The following is a 25,961-nucleotide window of genomic DNA, read 5'->3' as shown; positions in this document are numbered from 1 at the left end:
TAATTTAAAGACGTTTTGTTATATAAAGTTCAATATATTATATTTTTTAAATTTTTATTTATTTTAAAAATAATTATGAAGAACAGATTAAAAATAAATAAATAAAACATATTACATATGAAAAAGAAAGTAAGAAAATTACCGTATGCGCTAAAATGAATAGCATGTGCAAAAGATATACGTTGAGACGATTCCGTGGTACAGTTTTTCTTGGATTTTTTATTATCCAAGTATAACTTTCTTTTTTTCTTGTTTCTCTAGCGTATGTGGCATCCATGTTCTTGTTTGATATATAATAAAAATAAAATAGTAAGCTTAAAAAGGAAATTAATAATTTGAAAATAACTATAAAGAAATTTAATAATAATAAAATAACAAACAAATGATAGTTATAAATTAGAATGTGTAATGAGTTAGTTATATATTATATATTTAAGATGTTTTATTTATAAATTAAGACAATTTTTAAATATAATTTAATAAAAATAGTTAGAATTGTATAATGATATACAAATATTATGCAATCAAAAGATACGACATATAATTTTTTATTTATATGTTATTAGTTGATTTATATTTCTCGTAAAATTAAATTGGGAAATATAATAATAAAAATTATGTAAATATTTTATTAGAAAAAAAAAGAAACAAACAAAAAGCATCATATTAATCATTTTATATAAAATTTTTTTTATCAAAAGAACCCTCTTCACCTAACATTTATTGGTATCCCAATATTTCCCCCTTTCCCCTTTGTTTGTAACACAAACGATGTACAAGAAACTCAGACCTAGAATTCCGATTATATACATATTTCCATAACCACCGATTTAGTTCTGAAACGGTGTGAAAGTTTCTCAATCTAGATCGATGAAGCAAGATACTAATACAGAATCGATTAGAAAAGTGAAGTGAAGAGAAGCTTACATATAGTAACAGCTGATGTCGTAGTCAGAGACCGAATAAACGCAACTTTGGAGGTTGAAGAAAGCAAGATTGAATGTAAGAATTGATCAATCGATTGTTAATCATAGTTTTTGTAATAGAATATACATTATGTCGAAAAATTCTTACCTTGTTTTATTTCTTCAGAAATGTTGTATCTCAAGATATTAGCGAAAAGTGAAGCTGTTCAAAGGAAAACCCTGAAAATCTTTAACAACGGAAACACAATCAGGTAGATATGCATTTGGCTCCAATTTTGAAAATTGAGTAATTGTTTAAAAATTTGAAATTTGAATTTGCTTAAATTTATACCTAATTAAGTGCAAAATTAATCACGGGATCATATTAGTAACTTTAGTTAATATACCTTCAAATTATATGACATTTGTATATCACCACTTTAATCACGGGTATGTTTATATTTAGAAGTTTTGTCTAGTTTTTCAATATTGACTTCTGTTGCAGGCATTCATCAACACTGCTGGAACTATCTACAAGAAGATTCAGAATGAAATCAAAAATGTATCAAATGAGGCAAGTCCAATTTTGTTTTTCCTATATAAAGTTATCGTTTCCAAATATATTTGTGAGCTAAATTAAGGTGTATATATATTTTTTAATTGCATATTGGCAGTCTTTTGGAATTAAAGTTGGATGTGGTGGCAATCTGGGGCCTTCAGGAGGAAGAGATGGCTCTGCTTCTCAAGTTGGTGGCTGTTGCACTTAAAAAATATCAGTAAATCAACTAACTCTTCATTATATGCTGTAATTTTTCCTTCACACACACAGGGAATGAACTTTTGCGTCCTTCAAAACTTAAACAACTGTGAGAAAAAGAAAGAAAAGTAGGTTGAAATGTTGTTATATTTGTAAGTTGTTTTAGTTTATATTTAAATAAAGATTTTGTTCATGGGATGATGCAGTATAAAAAAAAAGGTCAAATGTACGTTTGGTTTTTTAGTTCTATATACACATAGTATTTCTGCTTATATCTAAAAGAATTCATCTGATGAGTTGGACATATATTCAGAAGCATGTCAAGGGACCAAAATGGCTTCCATTTCTCATAGGGGTATTTCTGGTACTGTTTATTTCTATGACCTTCTTTTATTTTTTCACTAAATTGTAACTTTCTTGTGTTTTAATATTAATACTAGGTTAAAACCCGTGGAACTCACGGGTGTTAATTTTAAATAGAATTAAAAAATTGATTATCTAATAAAATAATATATCATTAATTTAGAAAAACTTATTAATTGTAATATTGTTTTTTTTTAATAAATAATATTAAAAATAATAATATTGGAAATTCAATCTATGCGAATAAAATACCATTTGCACTTCTAATTAAAAGTCTATAACTTTATATTTCTTATATATTACCGTCACATTCAATTTTGTTATTTATCTATAGTTATATTTTTAATAATTGGAAAATTTAATAAAATTGTTAGATTTAAGAAATAAAGAGTAAATTACAAAGGATTTGGTTTAGTTTTTCTTTGACTCTGTAACGCCCCGATTCTCAAGTATTGTTAAATAAGATTAAAGGGGTAAAGCTCTACTCGGCGAGTTGGTTGACCTACTCGTCGAGTAGGTGCGGGGTGGGCACGCGTATTAAGTGACCTACTCGACGAGTCCATATTGGGACTCGGCGAGTAGGAGCTGGCTATTGAAACCCTAAATCCCGGGGTTTGCACCCCTATTTAAAGGAGCCTTAGCCTCCTTTGGCCGCTTTACAGTCTTTGAGAGCCCCTTTAAAACCCTAATTCGTGTGTGTGTGCCTTGGTGTGGGTTTGAAGCTTGGAGAAGAGGATCTTGGGAAAAGAAAGCTAAGAGTGCAAAGGAAATTGAAGCAAGGAAGGAGTGGGAAGCAGGATTTACCTCAGCTAGCATCTTATGGAGGTATCAAAGTGCCATTCTTACTTCATTTTCTTCCCTTTTGTTGAGTTTCTAGGGCTTTATGGATTTTTAAGTTGGGATGATGAGTTATGGGCTAGATCTGAAGTTGTAACTTCGGATCTGAACCCTCCTTGGATTCTAGAAGCATAAAGTCACAGTCTTGGTTGTGATTAGGGTCCCTCTTGAGCATGAAGTTCCATTAAGAACTTAGAATAACCATTTAGAGCCTTTATGGCCATGCATGCACGTAAAGTTTGCAACTTTACGTGATACGTATGCCCTAGAAGCTTGGATATGTGATTTGGAGCCACTGCATGGCTCAAAGCAAGTCTGTATAGAAAGAGGACTGGATGGACTCGGCGAGTCGCAAGGTTGACTCGGCGAGTCACTTGAAGATAGTCGTGAACTCGACGAGTTGGATGAACAACTCGGCGAGTCCGATGAAGATCACCATAAGACTCGACGAGTTGAAGAACAACTCGGCGAGTCGGATGAGTTTTCCCTAGAACCTGTATACGCGTGTGACTGTCGAGTTGCAAGGAGGGAACTTGACGAGTGGTCTTTAAGTTGGAACGAGATTCGAAGGAACTCGACGAGTCACCCCGATGACTCGGCGAGTGGATTGTACTTCAAGGAACTCGGCGAGTAGGCAGGGGTACTCGGCGAGTTGGAGTCAACAGGGATTGTTGACCTTGACTGAGGACTTTGACTTTGACCAGGGGTTGACTGGTGGGTTATGGAGTACCTTATAAGATTAAGGACTTATGGATATATTGTATTATGGTCATAGGTGGTGGAGCCTGTGTCAAGTGATCCGAGAGTTGGAGTTTATCTTCCGAGTCGACATCTGCGAGGTGAGTTATCCTCACTATATCGATAGGGTCTACGGCACCAAGGCCGGCCCTTTATGATTTACATCCTGGTTTAGGATGGTTGCTATGTTATCACTATGTTAGATTACATCCTGGTTTAGGATTGTTGCTACGTCATCGCTATGCTAGATTTCATCCTGGTTTAGGATGGTTGCTATGCTAGAGATCGGTTAGATCGATTGTTATGGTATGCTACATATGGATTTGATCTGTTAGATCAGAATCAGGATAAAGGGTAGGTTATGATCCGTATGGATTGGTATGTTAGTGACCTGCTAGGTCGGTACTCTAGTTACGAGAGGATTCTATAGTTGATGATCAGTGTGACAGATATGTTGATGTTTGTATATGCCAGTATGTGATAGTTATGCGCACATGGTTATTTGCTTGTTGGTTGGATTGAGGCGGTCCTGCTTTGTGCTGAAGGCCAACATACCCTATGAGCGGTCCGGGGAGACTGCAGGCCCACGAGGCGGATCAGTCATGCCGAAGGCTCGGGACAGATTCAGATAGACTGTAGGCCCAGTAGGGCGGTCCAGGGACAGATTTAGATAGACTTCAGGCCCAGTAGGGCGGTCCAGTCAGGCCAATGGCCCAGTATGCATGATTGCTTGATTGATTGTTACTGATATGATATTGTCAGTGTGGTATTGGTATTTTGGGGGTAGCTCACTAAGCCCTTGGGCTTACAGTTTTCAGTTATTGTTTCAGGTACATCAGGGGTCGTGGCAAGGCAAAGGCGTGACCGTACCGCTCCTCATCCTTATGCTGTGATTTTGGGACACTCTGATGGATATTGATTTGAAAACATTTTGTAAACAATACTATTTGACTTTTATTTATGATTTAAAAAGTTTGAATTTGGCGTGAAATTTATGGATGTTACAAGTTCGGTATCAGAGCCTTGGTTTGAGTGAATTGGAGGAACACTCGTGTGAATCCAGTCTTAAATCAAGGGGATTTTCGGAAAGAAAGTTTTTAAAATGGTTTTGAAAATAAAGGATGGAGGATGCAGAGGGTACGATCAGCCGGAGCCTGTAAGTAAACCCCAAAATACCATACAGTTATTTGATATTCTGATATGTTAGAACAACATGCTAGTGCTAGGCTAGGGATCTTCAGGAATCGCATGATAGATTGGCCTGCTTATATGACACCTATTAGCCTAGGGTTTCTTGTATATGGGATTGACATCATAACTGTAGATGTTTAGTGTATGCATCATGGCTGTATATAGTTAAGATCTTATAGCCTGAGAATGTCTGATTCGACCTTAGGGTGGGATTGGATATTCGAAAGTCTATCGGGTCCAGCGTTATGTGCGGCTAGCATACACTAGCGCTGCAGGGGCTGATGGAAGTTCCATGGAGGTGTGAGTAGTGCAGAGTTGTGGGATCAGTTGTGAGAAAGGCGATGTCCCCTAGTAGTGAGGGTTGAGCGCACATTATGTTGAGTATAGTATTAGGGTGTTGTGGTGATACTTGAGAAAAATATGGGTAGGTGTGGAAGGTAGTATGGGACCGTACTACTGAAAGCACAGGACCCATACGCGTAGCAAGGAAGTCACAACCCCTAGGATGTGTGAGTTTTGGGTCTCCCGATATTATGTTGTTTATCTGATGTCATGCATGTATATTCCAGTATGGTGGTGACGAGACGTGTTGCTTCGGGATCCGGATCAGGATCGGGGTCGGGAGACGGAGGGTCGGAGGTGCCGGTAGCACCTGAGCCCGTGGTTCAGATAGGGACCGAGGAGTTGGATGCCAGGATCAGGGAGATCATGCACGACGAGATTGCTGCTGCGTTCTGAGCGCAGCTGCCAGAGATGTTTGGGTCGATTAAGACCGCGATGGTTGAGTATTTTGATGAGCGTTATGCAGCTCTAGCAGAGACAGCTGCCGCTGCAGCCACTTCGGCTGTAACTGCGGCAAGGGTTGGAGGAGGAGCCGGCAGGGCTTTCTAGTACCGGGACTTCGATAATACGAAGCCCCCGACATTTGATGGTACTCAGGATGCGATCAGGGCTATGCGGTGGTTGTCTGACGTGGAGGGTTGTTTCTTCACGTACTCATGTCCTGCTGACCAGAAGGTCAGGTGTGCTCTGAACCTGCTCAGGCTCGGAGCAAAGGACTGGTGGAGATTGACGATGGGTTCATATTCTGATGATCAGCGGGCTGCTGTTACTTGGGAGCAGTTCCGGGATATGTTTCGCACCAGCTACGTTCCGTGCGTGGAACGGGAGCGGCTTGCTCATGAGTTTTTGACATTGAGACAGGATGGGGAGTCAGTGATGGAGATTACCCGTATGTTCACGAAGAGGGCTATGTTTTGCCCGGAGTTTGCTTCAGAGCAGTCTCAGATCACTCGTTATCTGAGTATGCTCAAGACTGATATTCGACAGTTTGTGTCTACTCAGCATTGTGAGACCCTCCTGGATCTTCAGGAAGCCGCGAGGCGGCGTGAGTTGGAGATAGAGCTGCAGCTGAAGGAGCAGCGTCAGGCACCGGCACAGTCTCAGCCGGCGCCTAAGCGGTCTAAAACCGCTGATACACGGTCCGGGGGTCATCAGAGTCGCACTTGTGGAAAGTGTGGCAAGGTTCATTCGGGGGTTTGTCGAGCAGGAGGTGGGTGCCACAAATGTGGCAAGGAGGGGCACTATGCCAGGGACTGCCGTCAGTCCGCCCCTCCAGCAGATATGAGGATTTGTTACCATTGTCATCAGGTTGGTCATGTGAAGACCAACTGTCCGCAGCTCGCCGCCAAGACGGCGCAGGGTTCCGCGCCAGCTGTTGGGAGGATTGGAGATGGGAGGCCAGTCAAGGTGGAGCCTCCGAAGGCTCAGGGTCGCGCCTTCCAGCTCACGGCCGAGGAGGCCAAGGCAGCACCGGATGTGGTTGCTGGTACGTTTTTATTCTCTGTCTCAGTTATTGTATTGATGTTATGCTTATTGATTGTACCTGTGGTTAGGTACGTTTTTAGTGAATTCTTTTCCCGCTTTGGTATTATTTGACTCGGGGGCGAGTCGGTCGTTTGTATCTCAGACCTTCTCTAGGGGTTCAGTATGACGAGAGATGATCTTGAGTGTCCGTTGCGAGTTTCGATCGCCAACGAGCACGAGGTTTCTGCTTCTTCGGTCTACCGGGGATGCGAGTTAGAGATTTTCGGGGTGCCTTTCCCGATAGATTTGATTCCTATCCCCATGGGTGATGTATGCGTGATTGTAGGGATGGATTGGCTCAGCCGCTTCGGCGCCATGATCGACTGTGAGGGGCAGCGGGTGGTGGTTCGAACCCCAAGTGGGGGAGAACTGGTAGTATATGGCGAGGGCACCAGGTTGGGATCAGGGTTTTGTTCGGCAGCCAGGGCTCGACAGTATATACAGCACGGGTGTGCCGGTTATTTGGCGTATGTGGTAGATACGCGGGTTAGGGAGCAACTCTCAGTTTCAGAGGTTCTGGTGGTTAGAGAGTTTGCTGATGTGTTTCCGGAGGAGTTACCCGGAGTGCCTCTGGAGAGGCAGGTTGAGTTTAGGATTGATTTGGTGCCGGGTGCGGCCTCTATCACTAAGGCGCCATACCGACTGGCACCGCCAGAGATGCAGGAGTTGTCATCTCAGTTACAGGAGCTGCTAGGTAAGCAGTTTATTCGTCCGAGTAGTTCACCCTGGGGAGCACCGATCCTATTCGTCAGGAAGAAGGACGGTTCGCACAGGATGTGCATTGACTATAGGGAGCTGAACAAGTTAACGGTGAAGAACCGTTATCCGCTTCCGAGGATAGACGATCTTTTCGATCAGCTGCAGGGCGCATCTTAGTTTTCCAAGATCGATTTGAGATCAGGATATCACCAGGTCAGGGTGAGGGAGGAAGACGTGGAGAAGACCGCGTTTCGGACTCGTTATGGTCATTACGAGTTCGTGGTGATGCCGTTTGGGCTCACCAACGCGCCAGCAGTGTTCATGGATCTGATGAACCGAGTCTGCAGACCGATGCTCGATCACTCGGTTATTGTGTTTATAGATGATATCTTGGTATATTCCAAGACCCGAGAGCAGCATGAGGGGCATCTCAAGGAGCTGTTAGAGGTGCTTCGACGAGAACGGCTGTATGCCAAGTTCTCGAAGTGCGAGTTTTGGTTGCGAGAGGTTCAGTTTCTCGGTCATCTCGTTAACCAGGAGGGGATTTTGGTCGATCCGGCCAAGGTAGAGGCGGTTATGCAGTGGGAGACTCCGAGATCTCCCTCGGACATCAGGAGTTTCTTGGGTTTAGCAGGGTATTATCGAAGATTCATTCGTGATTTCTCCAAGGTGTCGTACCCCTTACTCGTCTAACGTGGAAGAGAGTGGATTTTCGGTGGGGCCCTGAGCAGCAGAGGGCGTTTGAGACCCTCCGGCAGTGTTTATGTGAGGCGCCAGTGTTGACACTCCCCGAGGGAGTGGAAGACTTTGTGGTATACTGTGATGCGTCCATCACAGGCTTAGGGGCAGTCCTCATGCAGAGGGGACGAGTGATAGCTTATGCATCGCGGCAGCTAAAGTCGCATGAGACGAGATACCCCACGCACGATCTTGAGTTGGGAGCGGTGGTCTTCGCTCTCAAGATTTGGAGGCACTATCTGTACGGGGTCCGTTGTACCATATACACAGATCACAAGAGTTTGAGACACATTATGGATCAGCCAAACCTGAATATGAGGCAGCGCAGGTGGCTGGATGTAGTCAAGGACTACGATTGTGAGATCCTTTACCATCCTGGTAAAGCGAACATGGTTGCGGATGCTCTGAGCCGCAAGTCAGCTAGGACCTCGGCCCCAGCCATGTGTATGAGGATAGCGGTGGATTCCCCGCTGGTGGGTTTGGTCAGGGATGCTCAGGTTGAGGGTATGAGACCAGAAAACTGGAAGTTGGAGAAGATTAAGGGCGAAAGCGCCCGGTTTGTTCAGGATAGCCGCAGATTGTTGACCCGTTACGGTCGGGTTTGGGTTCCGATGTCCGGAGGGGTCCGACAGACAGTGATGGAGGAGGCTCATAAGTCTTGCTTCTCTATTCATCCGGGAGCCACCAAGATGTACCATGATCTGAGTTTGAGTTATTGGTGGCCGGGCATGAAGCGAGATATCGCTTGGTTTGTTGAGAGGTGCTTGACCTGTTGGATGGTCAAGGCCGAGCACCAGAGGCCGCATGGTAAGCTGCAGCCCCTGGAGATTCCCATGTGGAAATAGGAGCGGATCGCGATGGATTTCTTCACGAAGTTGCCAAGGACGGCAAAGGGGTTCCATGCTATATGAGTCATCGTGGATCGATTGACCAAGAGTGCCCATTTCCTAGCCATACGGGAGAGTTCGTCGGCGGAGAAGTTGGCCGACCTATACGTTCGCGAGATTGTCTCTCGCCACGGGGTCCCCGTTTCCATAGTTTCCGATCAGGACGTTCGATTTACTTCCCGTTTTTGGCAGAAGTTCCACAAAGAACTAGGTACGAGGCTGCATTTTAGTACATCGTTCCATCCGCAGACTGAAGGGCAGAGTGAGCGGACCATTCTGACCCTTGAGGATATGTTGAGGGCGTGCGTCATTGATTTCGGTGGGAGTTGGGATTCCCACCTACCGCTTGTGGAGTTTGCCTACAACAACAGCTATCATTCCAGTATTGGCGCCCCACCTTTCGAGCTGTTGTATGGGCGGAAGTGTAGGACCCCAGTCTGCTGGGGCGAGATTGGGCACAGGGTGATGGGTCGGACAGAGGTAGTTCTGCAAACTACCGAGATGATACAGCAGATTAGACAGCGACTGCAGACCGCTCAGAGTCGGCAGAAAAGTTATGCTGACCGACGCCGATCTGAGCTGGAATTTCAGGTGGGTGACATGGTTCTCCTGAAGGTTTCACCCTGGAAGGGAGTGATCCGCTTTAGGAAGAGGGGAAAATTGGGTCCCCGTCACATTGGACCGTTCAGGGTTATTGCCAGGGTTGGCAGAGTGGCTTATAGGCTAGAGCTTCCTGAGGAGCTTAGCCGGATCCACAGCACATTTCATGTTTCGCAATTGCGAAAATGCGTTATGGACCAGGAGGCAGTGGTATCGTTGGATGACATTCAGGTCGATTAGCGCCTGAACTATGTGGAGAGACCTGTGGCTATTTTGGAAAGGAAGAAGAAGATTCTTCGGAACAAGGACATACCTTTGGTAAAGGTACAGTGGGAACATCGGAGGGGATCCGAGTGGACATGGGAGCCGGAAGCGGAGATGCGCGAGCATTACCCGACATTGTTTATTCCAGCGGACTTTGAGGGAGAAGTCTAGTTCACGTGGGGGAGAGTTGTAACGCCCCGATTCTCAGGTATTGTTAAATAAGATTCAAGGGGTAAAGCTCTACTCGGCGAGTTGGTTGACCTACTCGTCGAGTAGGTGCGGGGTGGGCACGCGTATTAAGTGACCTACTCGACGAGTCCATATTGGGACTCGGCGAGTAGGAGCTGGCTATTGAAACCCTAAATCCCGGGGTTTGCACCCCTATTTAAAGGAGCCTTAGCCTCCTTTGGCCTCTTTACAGTCTTTGAGAGCCCCTTTAAAACCCTAATTCGTGTGTGTGTGCCTTGGTGTGGGTTTGAAGCTTGGAGAAGAGGATCTTGGGAGAAGAAAGCTAAGAGTGCAAAGGAAATTGAAGCAAGGAAGGAGTGGGAAGCAGGATTTACCTCAGCTAGCATCTTCTGGAGGTATCAAAGTACCATTCTTACTTCCTTTTCTTCCCTTTTGTTGAGTTTCTAGGGCTTTATGGATTTTTAAGTTGGGATGATGAGTTATGGGCTAGATCTGAAGTTGTAACTTCGGATCTGAACCCTCCTTGGATTCTAGAAGCATAAAGTCACAGTCTTGGTTGTGATTAGGGTCCCTCTTGAGCATGAAGTTCCATTAAGAGCTTAGAATAGCCATTTAGAGCCTTTATGGCCATGCATGCACGTAAAGTTTGCAACTTTACGTGATAAGTATGCCCTAGAAGCTTGGATCTGTGATTTGGAGCCACTGCATGGCTCAAAGCAAGTCTGTATAGAAAGAGGACTGGATGGACTCGGCGAGTCGCAAGGTTGACTCGGCGAGTCACTTGAAGATAGTCGTGAACTCGACGAGTTGGATGAACAACTCGGCGAGTCCGATGAAGATCACCATAAGACTCGACGAGTTGAAGAACAACTCGGCGAGTCGGATGAGTTTTCCCTAGAACCTGTATGCGCGTGTGACTGTCGAGTTGCAAGGAGGGAACTCGACGAGTGGTCTTTAAGTTGGAACGAGATTCGAAGGAACTCGACGAGTCACCCCGATGACTCGGTGAGTGGATTGTACTTCAAGGAACTCGGCGAGTAGGCAGGGGTACTCGGCGAGTTGGAGTCATCAGGGACTATTGACCTTGACTGAGGACTTTGACTTTGACCAGGGGTTGACTGGTGGGTTATGGAGTACCTTATAAGATTAAGGACTTATGGATATATTGTATTATGGTCATAGGTGGTGGAGCCTGTGTCAAGTGATCCGAGAGTTGGAGTTTATCTTCCGAGTCGACATCAGCGAGGTGAGTTATCCTCACTATATCGATAGGGTCTACGGCACCAAGGCCGGCCCTTTATGATTTACATCCTGGTTTAGGATGGTTGCTATGTTATCACTATGTTAGATTACATCCTGGTTTAGGATTGTTGCTACGTCATCGCTATGCTAGATTTCATCCTGGTTTAGGATGGTTGCTATGCTAGAGATCGGTTAGATCGATTGTTATGGTATGCTACATATGGATTTGATCTGTTAGATCAGAATCAGGATAGAGGGTAGGTTATGATCCGTATGGATTGGTATGTTAGTGACCTGCTAGGTCGGTAGTCTAGTTACGAGAGGATTCTATAGTTGATGATCAGTGTGACAGATATGTTGATGTTTGTATATGCCAGTATGTGATAGTTATGCGCACATGGTTATTTGCTTGTTGGTTGGATTGAGGCGGTCCTGCTTTGTGCTGAAGGCCAACATACCCTATGAGCGGTCCGGGGAGACTGCAGGCCCACGAGGCGGATCAGTCATGCCGAAGGCTCGGGACAGATTCAGATAGACTGCAGGCCCAGTAGGGCGGTCCAGGGACAGATTTCGATAGACTGCAGGCCCAGTAGGGCGGTCCAGGCCGATGGCCCAGTATGCATGATTGCTTGATTGATTGTTACGGATATGATATTGTCAGTGTGGTATTGGTATTTTGGGGGTAGCTCACTAAGCCTTTGGGCTTACAGTTTTCAGTTATTGTTTCAGGTACATCAGGGGATCGTGGCAAGGCAAAGGCGTGACCGTACCGCTCCTCATACTTATGCTGTGATTTTGGGACACTCTGATGGATATTGATTTGAAAACATTTTGTAAACAATACTATTTTACTTTTATTTATGATTTAAAAAGTTTGAATTTGGCGTGAAGTTTATGGATGTTACAGACTCAAATAATAAAAACAAAGGGAGTACAATGTTATATTTGGGGTAGAAATAAATAAAGGTAAGATGATAAACCCACGGTTTGTGAATAGAATAAAACAGTTTAACAGGAAACTCAGGGTTTGTGATGATAAACCCAACCGGATTGATGAAGAAAAGGTTCTAGATGGGCATCCTAAAAAACAAAATGACTAAAAGGACCCTATCAAAATAAGCCCTTAGTTATTATAGTAGTAGTGTAGTGGTAGTTGCTAAAAGATACAATAGTAATACCTAGGTGACCACTAAAACCTATTTCCTAAATAAGGGTAAAAATGTCTTTTCATTGGAATTGGGCACCAAAGGTCTGCCTGAAAGACCAGTCAATAGGGACAACATTGTTAAACACCATGGTTTTACCATCACTTGTGGTGACCTTAAAAGGCAGACTTGTCCGTTGAGATAACTGTTGGATTTTCACAACTCAAACCATTGTTGAACAAAGCAGTACTTAACGCTGTTATGTTTGTACCATACCATTGACTATACACAAGCACCGCCTATCATATTAACACCAAATCTCAGTCAATTAGTCGAAGAATGAGAGAGATCGAGAGAAGAAGATTAATGATTTGAAGATTACCACCTAGAACTTTTGTAATTCCATTCAACCTATATCTCTGGTAACCAAAAAGCCCATTTTCACTGTAGGAGTAAATGTATCAAACTTGATAAACATGATAACCAACTATGTATATCAATTAACTTGATTGATGATAAATTTAATAAATAACTTGTAATCACTTTATAAAGTTCAAAGTTCCCAATTACTAAAGCAATTAAAGGTTTCAATTTCAAAAAAAGCAATTATTGTTGAATTAAAAATAAATAAAAAAAACTTACATTGAAAATGGAACTCCTAAACAGCTTTACTGTACACAAAAAATGGAAAAGTGATGATTAATCGTCATCATCACCATTTAACTTTCTCAGATATGATGAAGAGATAGAAATGTAGTGATAACGGGTGACTTAAGAGAGGCAAATAGGGAGGCTGTAGGTGGTTCTGATGATGTTCTTGATCGACTATATTTTTCTTAAATGGAAATCCAACTGCGTGAAAATAGAGAGGGAGATGGTGATGATGGATGATTCATCTACAAAAGGGTGGAAAGAGTTAGATATTAATGTTCATGAATCATTATATTGAGAAAGAACTGGTGGGTTATGCTTCCGATTTGCTATAATCGACACATGTAGCTACTTTCTTATTGCATCTAATAAGCCTCCCAAAATGATGTTTCTAAAGATATCTTGCAAAGGAATTGAGTATCAAATTCTTTGAAAAAATGCAGAAAACTGAGATTACAGGGTAACAACCCTGTCATCTAAGACTAAGGAAGTACCAGCAATTACCAACATTAAAAAAAGTTGTTTAAGTCCCAATGAAGCTTCAATACTTCATATCTATAGCAAAATAAAAACAAAAGTTATATACACTCGGAAGTTGAAGAAACCAATAAGAAGAAAATTGATGTTTGGTTATCTGATTATCTAGATCTGCCATTTGGATGTATTCTTGAAAACCTTTCATCAACAATTGAATCTATATCTTCAACAGATGGAATCAACCCTTTCACATAATTTAATTTGGATGTATTCTACACTAAATTCTCATAAACCTTATGTTAAAAAAATAACACCAGGTGGATTGGATAAGATCACAGCTAAGGGCAACATTTTTTTTAAATAGAATGCTATATTTTTAGACATTTATATAAAAATAATTATTCATTATTCAACTTTAGTTTAGATCACCTGTAATCACAAAATGAGGCCACAAGCAGAAAGTTTGATATTTTTTTAAATAAATCCCATATTAGCATTATACTTCCTAAACCGCTAAGTTGAAGAAATTCGGAGTCAAAATGACATCTTTTTACTCAAAATGTCCTTTTTGTCAAATTTGGTCGTTTTTACTTTTTACTTTTTTCGTAATTTACCCACTTAAAACAAATTATTTTTTGTTCAAAATTGTCATTTTGACCATTTTTTCCCTTTTTTTGTAATGTCAACCCAATATATAGTTTAAAAGTTTGGCTAATATTCATTGTTCTTTAATAACGGGAAAAATACAATAAAATTAAAACAAAAGACCAATATACCCAAATTGCCCCTACAGCTTCCATTTATGTTTAATTTAAAATTTTAATATTGAGGTCACAAAAAGTTTGATTTTTTTTAAATACGTCTCATTTTGGCATTATACATCTTAAACTGTTAAGTTGAAGAAATTTGGAGTCAAAATGATCCTATTTTCATTCAAAAATACCTTTTCGTAATTTGCCAACTTAAACATAAAAAATAAAAGTACATTGATATGAAGCAATTAAAACAATATATATATATATATATATATATATATATATATATATATATATATATATATGTTCAAAATTGTCATTTTGACCCTTTTGTTTCCCCTTTAATTCATGTCAACCCAATGTAAGTTTAAAAGTTAGGCTAATGTTCGTTGTTCTTTAGTAACATGAAAAATAAGATTAAATAAAAACAATATACCAATATACCTAAATTGCCCCTGCATTCTCCATTTTCGTTTATTTTAAAATTTAATATTGAGAGTACGTTGCTATTTCTTGACAGCACCAGTTATAGCGGCCATCTGTGATAAAATCAAATGGTATTTCAGATAACCACCAACTCAAATAGGAACATAGGTTACAAAAATGTAGAAGAATGTGAGATAGAAACCTTGAAGGCTTTGTCACACTACCTAGCCAAAGCATACACAAACATACGGTCACATCAGATGCAAACCAATTCACTATTTTCTTCTAAATGACCATTATACCCCTCCACCCTCGAATTCATAAAAAGTTCTTATGATTGAAAACTGAAATAACATTGTACTTATGTTTCTTTGACAATATTTGCAACCGATTAAAGTACAATGCTATAATCTAAGAAAACCTCATAAAAATGCTTTATGTTTCTTCTTGTCCCATGGTTTATATTTCTTTATCTTTCTTTTAGTCATTATTATCCATCATTAATTTATAAGTAATGAATTTATATTTACAAAAGCAGTAAACGTGATAGAAGCTGATTAAAACCCAAATCAGATTATAATGAAATTATTAGAAAATAATAAATGTCCAATGCATTTATTGCTACAGCCCATTATTACCTTGCCAATATACCAGTATAAATGTTAGCATCATTCACTCACTAATTTTATAACTTTTAATAAAAGTAAAACCTTTACTCTTCACGACAATTTATCTAGTTGCAAGATTCGTTTATTATGGACCCTTGATACACAAAACCTCTTCTTGGTGCATCATCAGCTTCTAACTTAATTGAATCTCATATATCACTAACCATCACCAAATAATAGGGGTGGCAATTGTTGACACGGCACGACAAAAATACACGACACGAAACGAAATTGGGACAAAACTGAAATTCGAATTCGTGTTTGTGTCGTGTTCGTGTCAAGTATAAAAAACACGATATTGTGTCGTGTCGTGCTCGTGTTCAAATTTTGACACAAAATTGACACGATTAAGCATTTGTTTGTCGTGTTTTCGTGTTTATCGTGTTTGTCGTGTTATGTATGATTAAATATTAATTAAATAAACTATTTTTTTAGTATGTAATCTTTTTCGTGCCGTGCCGTGTTTGTCGTTTTTTAATTTGTTATTTTTCGTGTTAGTTAAAACTTAAAATAAAACACGACATTGTGTCGTGTCGTGTTCGTGTCACATAAAAGCTTGTCGTTTCGTGTCGTGTCAGACAAAAACACGACACGGTGGCCCGATTTGCCACCCCTACCAAATAAGCATCAATCTGTAAACGAAAACATAAATCCAAAAAATCAAAAGTAAGCTTTCATGAGAATCAGAATCTAATCAGTTTCACTCAAAGTGAGTTGGGTGAAAGCCACAACGTGTGGGAGAACTTCAACATGGATACAAAAGCTTCAAGTGGATTGGAAACACAAAACAGAATCATACCTGATGTCAGAAAGATGATTGGTGAAGAGGATTAGAGGTCTGATGATAAGCATATCTAAAAATATTGAGGATTAGAGAAGAGAAAGAGGGTCTAGTGATAATATTGAGCAAAATAGTAGACTTGAAACACGAAACAGAATCATCCCTGTAGGATTACTTTAAGCAAATCGACCAAATAGGGAAATTGACAAAAAAAATTGGAATGAATTACCTTCATAATGCTAATTTATTCAAGAGTTTCAGTGATCCCTCCTTGATTTCTCCTTCCCTGAAGTTCATTGTAACATAATCTACACCCTGTTACAATGAATAATATAACCATTTGAGAAAAAAACTTAAGTAGAGGTAAACGAATTAAACCTGGTGTGGATCTTCCGGCTGTTCTTTGATCCTGAGAATTTTGGTATGCTTATATACGAATAACCCTTCGTATGGATCTACTTCTTCGTCATATTGAGGAATCGGACTGCATAGGTAAAGCACGAAACGACGACTGAATAATCGAATAACCCCCAAACATCCGATCCTGAAATCGAAAAAATTGACCAAAATTCATCCAAACCCATTCTCTATTCTCTAAAACCACACACACACACACACACATCTCCAATACCCCCTGAAGCTTCCGATCGTTAAAAAAAATCGAACAGAGATAAAGAGAAAAGCCTCACCGGTTATTGCGATTTAATTGTTGATTTGGAGATGATATTGTTTCCTGATTTGTTGCTATGTAATTGTTGATTCTTTGGAATGTTAGGTTTTTAGAATTAATTATTTCTTGGTATAAATCACTTAGTTGATTCCCAAAAAATTTGAATGTCAAAAGAGAAGAAGAGGAAGTAACAGGACATGCGATTATATAGTAGCCCAAGGGTAGAATTGGAATTTCAGTTTGATAATATGGACGGGAAAAAAAGTTGGAGAAGAGCTAAGAAAATGCCACGTGGCGAAAATGTATTGTTTTATTAGAATAGGGGATTTACCACTTTCTTAAATCTCATGATTTGGCAGATTCCTCCATTGCTTATGTTTTCTGCTGTCAGTGCTGCATTTGGAGGCATGCCTTTAAATTTTAAATGACTTGAGTTTTTATTCTATCATAGTATAATTATTATTTTTAGGATTTTATATTTGAAAATATGTAAAAAAAGTGTTTTTAATAAATCACAGGGTATGGGCTTCAAAATTTCACTAAGATTAGTGTTACATCTTTAAATCTTATTGAGAAACATAGTAAGTTTCTTTAAATCTTAATAATGTCCTATGGGTTTATATGCATGATTACAATCTCTTTATGTGCTAACTTGAGTCCTTATGATTTTAATGTATAACCATTAGCTTAAAAATTTGATAACATGAAAAACAGATTAAATAATATAAATTAAAAAAGGGAAAATTTATAAATCATAAATTCATAGTCATAAGAAATTATGAATGTAGGAAAAACATACCATCAAAAAAAACAATCATCCCCAACAAAAAAATTAAACTTCAAAACCACAATGTCAAAGTACCGAATGAAAAATAAAATGCAAAATCACTGTTTTAAAATCATAATCCACTACCTTATGAAACTTCTACTTAAAATAAAAACTCCGCCACTTTTTTCCAACTTTACCTTCACAATCTGGTTAATGCGTCCTTCCGGTGAAATTTTTGGAGTTTTTGTTGCTGATAACTTTTCATTCAACTCCAAATCAAAGACTTCTTCCAAATTTCTCTTCAAAACTGTTGGTGTATTGAAACTCTTCATGGGACTTGTTGCTGAGTTTTTATCAACAGTTTCAGGTGTTATGTTGTCGTCTGTCCTAGAAATTGCATCTTAAAAAAAAACAGATGTACTTAATTTATTTATAAAGTGAAGTAATATATTTATAACATAATTCGATGCAAATATAATGTCTATATAACCTTCAAAATCCGATTATCTTGTGATTCAAAATCGGCTTTACCAATATCAAATGACTGTGAAGTACCAACCTGCATAATAAATACATATTATATGAACATTAATCAGCATCTTATATAAAACTGTAAACATTAATACCATAAACCATATGATTTAGTAAACAGGAGAGTTTATGTATACATAGAAATAGTAAAAAATATACTAATAATAATAATAATAATAATAATAATAATAATAATAATAATAATAACAACAATAATAATAATAAAATGACTTATGAAACGGTAAACTTATTTTCCAGTTCTTCAATCAACTTTTCATCATCGCTGACTCTACATATACTATATTGGTTGTTCCTTTTTGAGACATTGAAGTGTTTGATATTTTAAACGCCAATTTCAAACCTTTAAGTGCATTTATCTCTCCGGGATAGAAAGCAGTACTAAAGCCAAGCTAGATAAAAAAAAAGATAAAAAAAAGTTAGGTTAAAGTAATTAGATTAAGTGAATGTATTAATTAATTTTAATTAAGGTGCACCACCTGTAATGTTTTATTAAATAGATCCTTGGCTGATTTCTTCAAAAGATACTTTCCATCCCTTTCAAACATGGTTAAGGTAACAGTACCAGTACTGTCTTGTACACGTAACGGAATCATAAATCTTAAAAAAATGATAATACAAAATAATATTTATATATATGAAATATAATATAACTTTTACTGATTAAGTAGGAAATTAATAACCTCGGAATAACTGAAGTTTCAGTTTTTGTGCAGTCCTTATTATGACATTCATAACCATTAGTTAATCCATCAGCATTAGGTTGATCGTTTGCACCAGGAGGACGAAATGCTTTGTAGTTGCAACTTGTACATGCCAAATAATGTCATGGTTCATTTTGTAAAATTCCCTTTATAGTGCCCACGATAATGAATGTATTTTTATGCACATTAATTTTATTTTGATAATTCAATATATATAACAAAAAAAAGTAGGATTATATTTACTATAAAATATATAAAAACCACACCTCCAAGGGTATAGAAACCTCAGAAATTGTCTTCAACTGAAAGTTAACCATGAAATCATCATGTTCGGAAACTTTATTAGACTTCATACGTGTCAATGTATTTGTGGATGAATCAGGGCGATCATCTCCATCCAAACTGTTTTTAAAAAAAATTAAACTAATATTTAGTCACATAAAAGTTAATTGTAGAAATTAGAATGATATAACATCAATTACCTTTTCTTAAAAACATTGATTTCATCAATGTCCGTGTTAATGAACAGCTTTGACACAGAAAAGTAGGTGTTAACCGTGGGACGATCTACAATAAACTTTTTATTAAATGTTAGGATAATGATTAAAAAATAATATTTAATAACAAAATAATACAATATACCTCTCCAAATACTAAGTTTTGCAAATTGAAGGATAACAATGATACGAAGATTGTGTGGATTGTTATCAAGAAAGTGTTGCATCTTGTAAGCAAAATCACCCCACAAATTGACACTTAATTGCAAACCACTGCAAAATAAAAGTGTAAAATTAAATGAAATGATTATTATATGTACGTGAAATATCCAAAAATAAAAAAATAAAATAACAAACTTTGCATCTTGGATTTGGATGTTTAGTCTGTGCTTTTTCTTATCATCATTGTCTCGCACCATCTCACCAAATGCAACGACTAATCCAATAACATCTATGAACAACAAAAAAAAATTAAATATTATTATGAATTTAAAAATATGATATTCTATTTCTATTCAAACAATAAAATTTACCATAATAAATAAATAATAAAATGCAACTAACCGATAGCGATGTTTTCAGGATGGACCAATGAGATAATAGATTGGTAATCAACAAACTCAAAACCAAATGTAGGTCCAGAAAAGTCATAACACTCCGTAACAACAATTTCATGGACAAAAATAAGCTTATGATCTTGCCGAGTTAAAGTAAAACCACCCATCCTTTGAGATGCAAAGCTTGGACATTTTATGTAGAATGTCAAGCCATCTTTTAGAATGTTTTTGAATCGATAGATGTTTTTTCTTGTTACATTTGCTTGGATCTTAGTACCCTAAAAGAAGTAGAAAATATAAAATTATAATTTAATCATATTACATTTTGCATGTGGAATGAATATATACTGTTAAATTGTAAGATACCTGCTCATCTATTAAGATTAATTCAATGGAGAAAAGTTCGTCCTTGTTATAGAATGAAAAAAGGTTCCATAGGTTTATCACTCTGACTTTGATAGCCGAATCATCTTTAAGTACATCCAAATCGGCAATCAAAGTAACATTTGGCTGTGCCATCGGTCTGCAAAGAAAATACAAAGTCAATAAAAAATTTACAATAAAATTTAAATGCCCTTTTTGTGTTATGTAACTGTTGCAGCAGAAAGTAAGATGCTATAAATGAAAAAAAAAACCTGTTATAAAATAATCAATTAATAAGACAACAGAAAACAAATGTAAACATAAATGACTGTTATGAATTAAAAGTAAAAAGGTCTTATAGGCATATGATTAGAAAAATGTAAAATACGAAAAAAAAAATGAAGAAAGAATCCAAATCATAATTAATAAGACAACAGAAAGAATCAAATAAAAAGAAACATACCTAATGGATTGATAAGACAACAGAAAATAATTGTAAAAATAAATCTCTGTTATAAAATAAAAGTAAACAGCCATTATTCGCATTTGATTAGAAAAATGTAAAATACGAAAAAATAAATGAAGAAATAATCCAAATCATAATTAATAAGACAACATAAAGAATCCAAATTATCAATTAATAAGACAACAGAAAAAAAAATATTTTTTACCTTTGAGTATTAAATTGAAATAATACAAATTTATGTTATATAATTGTTCATACAGAAAGTATGATGCTATAAATGTAAAAATAAATCACATAAAACATTCAAATCATAGAAAAACTAAAACATAGTTGCTGTATAGCGTGCCCTTTTTGGCCTTTGATTTGAAAAAGGTAAAATATGAAAAAATAAAGGAAGAATTTCAGAATTTCACACAAACACATGCAGTACCAATAAGAAAAACAAAATAACATAAAGCATTCAAATCACAGAAACAATGAAACATAGTTACTGTTTGTATTATACACGAATATAAAATGAAATAAAATAGACTTTTGATTGCATTTTAATCAAATAAAAAGAAACATACCTGATGGATTGAACACAGAACATGTAGTACCAGTAACAAAAACAAAGTGACATTAAGCATTCAGATCACAGTAACACTCAAACATAGTTACTATTAGTCGTATACACGAATATAAAATGATATACAATGGACATACCTGATGGATTGAACACAGAACAGGTGCAGACTGAAAAGAATAAAACGTCAAAAGAAGAGCGCAATTTTGTTTTGGGGTTCGGTTTTTATAACACGATGAAATAAACGGAAATGAGGTATATTTGGTATAAGATTAATAAAAATAAAAATAAATGCAGATTTTAAGGGATATAGTAAATCAAAATTCAAAATACCAAAACTTTCTTTGAAATGATTCAGTCAAATGAAATCTATATATTTTTGAATTTTTATATTTGAAGAGATAAGTTTTAAAATTAATTTGATTGCATGGTTTTGATGCAGGTAATATCGGATATGAGATAAATGCTACAATTAATCAAAACTAAAATTGCGCTATTTAGGAACTGATGATGAAATGATGCAGTAGAAGATTATGTGCAATTTGATGGATTAGTGGGTAATTGATTTATATTAAATGTGAAAATCGGTGATTGATTTAAACTATATTGAAGAAGTCAACGATTTGTGTTAATTTGATTCCTGATTTACAGGAGATGATATGCTCGATTTTTATGTTTTTAATTTTAGTATATTTGCTGTAAAACAAATAACCGATTGACCATAAAAATAGGATTGATATCAATATTTATTTGCAGGATATTCAAAAATTGTGACCTGATTTATAAAAGATGGTGTATTCGTTTATGTGGTGCAAAGAATGGGCGGGAAAATGAATCATAAGGGATCCCTGGTAAGGACACGTGACAAGTTGGAGTTGCAAAAGAGGACACGTGGAGTGCAAAGTACTCTTTTATTAAGAATAGATTTATTTGTGTCAAGAAATTGTTTGACAAATCTTATAAATGCACCCATTAATTTAATGATATATGATATACTCGTATTTCATTATGGGTAAATTACACGAATGGTCCCTATGGTTTGGGGTAATCTGCATGTTTGGTCTCTAACTTAAATTTTTAACTCGAACCATCCCGTATTATATAATTTTTGTTGCCTCACAGGTCCCTACCAGACATAAAAAGATAATTTTAGCCTTATAATTATATTTTCGGATTTATTATAGTCATTTGTTATTTATAAAAACCATTTATTAAAAAAGTCCATGTCCCACCACGACACCATCCAAACCCAAACCTTTTACTCCAACGGACCATTGACACCCAAACTTCACTCTCTAAAATTCCATCCATGTCGGCAGCGTCCGCCTTTCTCTCTGCCACAACTATCGTCATCCACCCTCTCTACCGCCACCGACAACCTACAATCATCCCTCACCTCACTTCCAAACTTCGACCGTCCCCTCAACTTCCCTTGAAATACCACCATCTCCTCCATTAGCCCTTCACCCCACAAATTTAACCCCATCTACCCTTCTTGTTCAAAGATTCACTCAGAATCGTAATCACCACCACCCACATCCTACTCACCTCTACAACCAACAACAAACACCGCACATAGCATCGGAAACTACCACCACGGGAACCAAATTAAAATCAAATTACAGACAAAGCTAATAATCAAACTTGAAATCAAAACTAGAAACGAATTAAACCTGAATTTAAAGTTCCATACCAACCCAGAATAAAATGTGAAATCAAAGCGCAAAACCAAACCATAATAAACTTGAAATCTAGTAACATTGTTAGGGATGCAACCAAAGTGGCGATGAGAAAAACGGAGAGTCGTCAGTGAGTTTTCGACAATTGATTTCTATGATATTGGTTTACAAATGATTTCAAAATCCCAATTCCAAAATCACAACTAAGGAACCTACCACCGATCTGTGAAATCGAAACTAAAAGTCATATGAAGGGTTCTGAAACAAAAATCAATTTCTTGATAACATCGATTTCAAAATCGTTAACGATTGGATGTAGCTCTCCATTTCTGTTTTTTACCTCAACGTCACAGTGGTGACCTGGGATTAATGGTGGTGGTGGTCGGATGTGGTTTTTCAGAACATAAGGAGGGGAGGAGGGGGTGGGGATCTGATTGGCTCACAGACCTGCAAATTTGCATTTTTAACTTCCTACAAAGATGATGGAAGGGAGCGGGGCAATCGGAAAAGTGGTGCCGGAAAAAGGGTTTGGGAAGAGACATAAAAGGAGAGTTAGGGTGAGTGGGGATAAAATGAGGAGTGGGTGTTTTTTTTCTTTTTGATTTAAAAATGATAAATAAGAATAATAAAAAATTAAAAAAGAAATACATAAGGGCATAATAGTCTTTTTATGTCACTGAAGGACCAACGTCGCAACAAAACCAAAGCACAGGGATTGTCCGGGTTAAAAAAAGTTGTTAGGGACCAAACGTGCAAGTTACCCCAAACCACAGGGATAATCCGCCTAATTTACCCTTTCATCAATTAGGCTCTAATGTATGGTAAGCATTCACATTTCACTTTATTTTTTCTACATTTTCTTTCACTCTTCAAAACACAGAAAATGATTACTTTTCGATTCATGGGAATAACCTTCAATTTGTTTTTGTTTTTTAATTTGGTTATCTGTGTCACACCCCAAAACCGAGAACGGCGGAATACGTTCTGGGGTGGAGGACGTCATGTCAAGTATCACAACATATGCAGTATAGTAATCAAAGTACAACAACCATTGCATTAATAGTAATAATTTTACATAGGTTACATTTCATAGCAACATCAAAGTAAATACAGAGAATAACATAGATGCAGCTTGGCACTAGGCCGACTTCGCAAAAGCTCCCGGGATGTACCTGTCTACCGATGACCTGAGAATACAAGTATTTTTTGAAAGCGAGTATCAGCATTTTTATAATGCTGGTGAGTTCATAAGTATTTAATGACAGTGGTGTAAATACATATTTTCTTCAAAATAACTCATAAAAGATGGTGATTTAGAATCTACAGAGTGTTAGAATTCTTTCCAGAAAATCCTATATTTTCTAAATAAAAGCAGTCTTCTACCAAGACCCGATTGTTTTATGTTTAAACCAAGGAGTACCTCTATTAAAAGCAGTCTTCTACCAAGACCCGACTGTTTTATGTTTTAAGGAGTAATTTCCCCAAAAATACTATCATTATCAAAACATAGTTTTTACTTTAAAGGAATTATGAGAAAAATCACAAGTAAAAGTAATAGGGGAAAATAATATTATACCTCAGCAGTAATACCGCTGGCTAAAGTAAATAAAGACATAGACTCCAGGAGGGTATCGAATGGACAATACGCCTGGCTCAGTCTAAAGGTGAATAAAACACAGACTCCAGGAGGGTATCGAATGAACGATACGGCTAGTAAAGTCTAAAACAAGGAAACACATACTCCAGACAGTATCGAATGAACGATACAGCTAGCAAAGTCTAAAACAAGGAGGTACAGACTCCAGACAGTATCGAATGAACAATACAGCTAGCAAAGTCTAAAACAAGGAAATACAGACTCCAGACAGTATCGAATGAACGATACATCTAGCAAAGTCTAAAACAAGGAAGTACAGACTCCAGACAGTATCGAATGAACAATACAACTAGCAAAGTCTAAAACAAGTGAATGGATAATAGAAGGGTTGAATGTGAACTCGTATGTAACCATGATGATTGACGATCGAATCCTTGATGACCCTCCAGGTCATGCGATGTATAGTGACATTATGTCACCCATGGGCCTTACCGGCTCAGACTGTAGCTAGCAGTCAGGATGCGGGAGTGTCTGTCCCGTATAGATCTATACACATGATGTCCGCTCTCCCTCCAGGAGACTCTGGTTACACGGCGATGGCGCTAGGAAGCGTCGTATCGGGAAATAGTACGTCACATTCTATTTAAAGTATTAAAGTACTAGTATAGACTCACGAATGAACTGACTCTTGTGGAATTCTTCATACTAGAAAGAGTAACTAGAATCTCCTAACTATTCCTAAAATAGTTACTAATGTTTCAGGTATATGAACGATGAATTGAAGGATGCCTTTGCTACCCAAAGGAAATGAACTGGCTGATGGAAGCCTTTATGACTATAGATGTATACATGATATATAACTAATAGTTAAACGACCTTCGGACAGATAACCGATACCCACCAGACCACATCCCAACGAGGAAAAGGAAATAAGACGAACTAGCCGTTCTAAGTCCTTTAAATATTATTTATATAACTATACATATATAGGCATGCATTTAACAATATAAAATCATAGAAGAAACTTTGGTAAAACCTTTGGAAAACTTTACAAATAAGAATTTATGACTTGATGTCAGTTTATAAAACAAGCTTTGAAAACCATTGGAAAACCTTTGGAAAACTTTTGATAATCTAAAAGAGAAATTCATACTTTAAAACAAGATTTGAAAATGAGATTTGAAAACTTTCAGCTGGATAAAGCAGTTTGACAAGCAAAAATCTATTTTGCTATACAATTATTAATCACATGTGATTGATATAATAACTCTATAGTTCAACTTGTATCCCCCCCATAAAAGCATTTAAAATCATTTAAAAGGTTAATTCAGGGGTATGAACTCACCTGACGTGGGTGATTCGGATG

The 25,961-nt window shown here is 37.7% G+C and overlaps 2 protein-coding genes across 7 annotated transcripts; one reads left to right on the top strand and one right to left on the bottom strand.

Moving 5' to 3' along the window:
- Window positions 1-719: 719 nt before the first annotated feature.
- On the top strand, window positions 720-12,166 carry LOC145107266 (uncharacterized). 6 transcript variants are annotated; one of them, XM_079044115.1, is made up of 9 exons: window positions 720-1,002; window positions 1,093-1,177; window positions 1,411-1,479; window positions 1,580-1,681; window positions 1,979-2,026; window positions 2,748-2,850; window positions 3,638-3,701; window positions 4,431-6,619; window positions 12,006-12,166. In XM_079044115.1, exons 8-9 carry the CDS (start codon window positions 5,746-5,748, stop codon window positions 12,038-12,040), a joined length of 909 nt encoding a protein of 302 aa, XP_078900241.1. In that variant the 5' UTR covers window positions 720-1,002; window positions 1,093-1,177; window positions 1,411-1,479; window positions 1,580-1,681; window positions 1,979-2,026; window positions 2,748-2,850; window positions 3,638-3,701; window positions 4,431-5,745; the 3' UTR covers window positions 12,041-12,166. The 6 variants fall into 6 exon arrangements, 5 of the variants coding, with proteins under 5 accessions (XP_078900241.1, XP_078900240.1, XP_078900242.1 ...); XM_079044114.1 differs by having other exon boundaries at window positions 1,976-2,026; XM_079044116.1 differs by lacking the exon at window positions 3,638-3,701 and having other exon boundaries at window positions 1,976-2,026.
- A 4,244-nt stretch (window positions 12,167-16,410) lies between these two features.
- LOC145104943 (replication protein A 70 kDa DNA-binding subunit E-like) lies at window positions 16,411-20,444 on the bottom strand. Its single transcript, XM_079042102.1, has 12 exons — window positions 20,292-20,444; window positions 19,933-20,203; window positions 19,726-19,819; window positions 19,514-19,641; window positions 19,354-19,438; window positions 19,133-19,273; window positions 18,851-18,973; window positions 18,647-18,767; window positions 18,449-18,559; window positions 18,150-18,177; window positions 17,816-18,018; window positions 16,411-16,494 (listed from the first exon to the last, which is right to left on the bottom strand). The coding sequence occupies exons 1-12, from the start codon at window positions 20,442-20,444 to the stop codon at window positions 16,411-16,413; spliced, it is 1,542 nt and encodes a 513-aa protein (XP_078898228.1).
- Between the last annotated feature and the right edge of the window lie 5,517 nt (window positions 20,445-25,961).

The sequence above is a fragment of the Lactuca virosa genome, chromosome 4, assembly GCF_052849685.1.
Source record: "Lactuca virosa cultivar CGN04683 chromosome 4, Lactuca_virosa_CGN04683_v6, whole genome shotgun sequence".
NCBI classification, from domain to species: domain Eukaryota; kingdom Viridiplantae; phylum Streptophyta; class Magnoliopsida; order Asterales; family Asteraceae; genus Lactuca; species Lactuca virosa.
The sequence above is the reverse complement of the archived record's forward strand: the minus strand, read 5'-3'. Positions and strand labels throughout refer to the sequence as shown.

Excerpts from the sequence above, each read along its gene's own strand:
- LOC145104943 (XM_079042102.1), bottom strand. The coding sequence starts at position 20,444 with ATGGCACAGCCAAATGTTACTTTGATTGCCGATTTGGATGTACTTAAA. Across the intron at positions 19,274-19,353 it reads ATCAATGTTTTTAAGAAAAG|TTTGGATGGAGATGATCGCC; the intron begins GTAATTGATGTT and ends TTTTAAAAACAG. Across the intron at positions 16,495-17,815 it reads GCATTAACCAGATTGTGAAG|GGTGTAGATTATGTTACAAT; the intron begins GTAAAGTTGGAA and ends TCATTGTAACAG.
- LOC145107266 (XM_079044115.1), top strand. The coding sequence starts at position 5,746 with ATGCGGTGGTTGTCTGACGTGGAGGGTTGTTTCTTCACGTACTCATGT. Across the intron at positions 6,620-12,005 it reads AGCACCGGATGTGGTTGCTG|GTACATCAGGGGATCGTGGC; the intron begins GTACGTTTTTAT and ends TTATTGTTTCAG.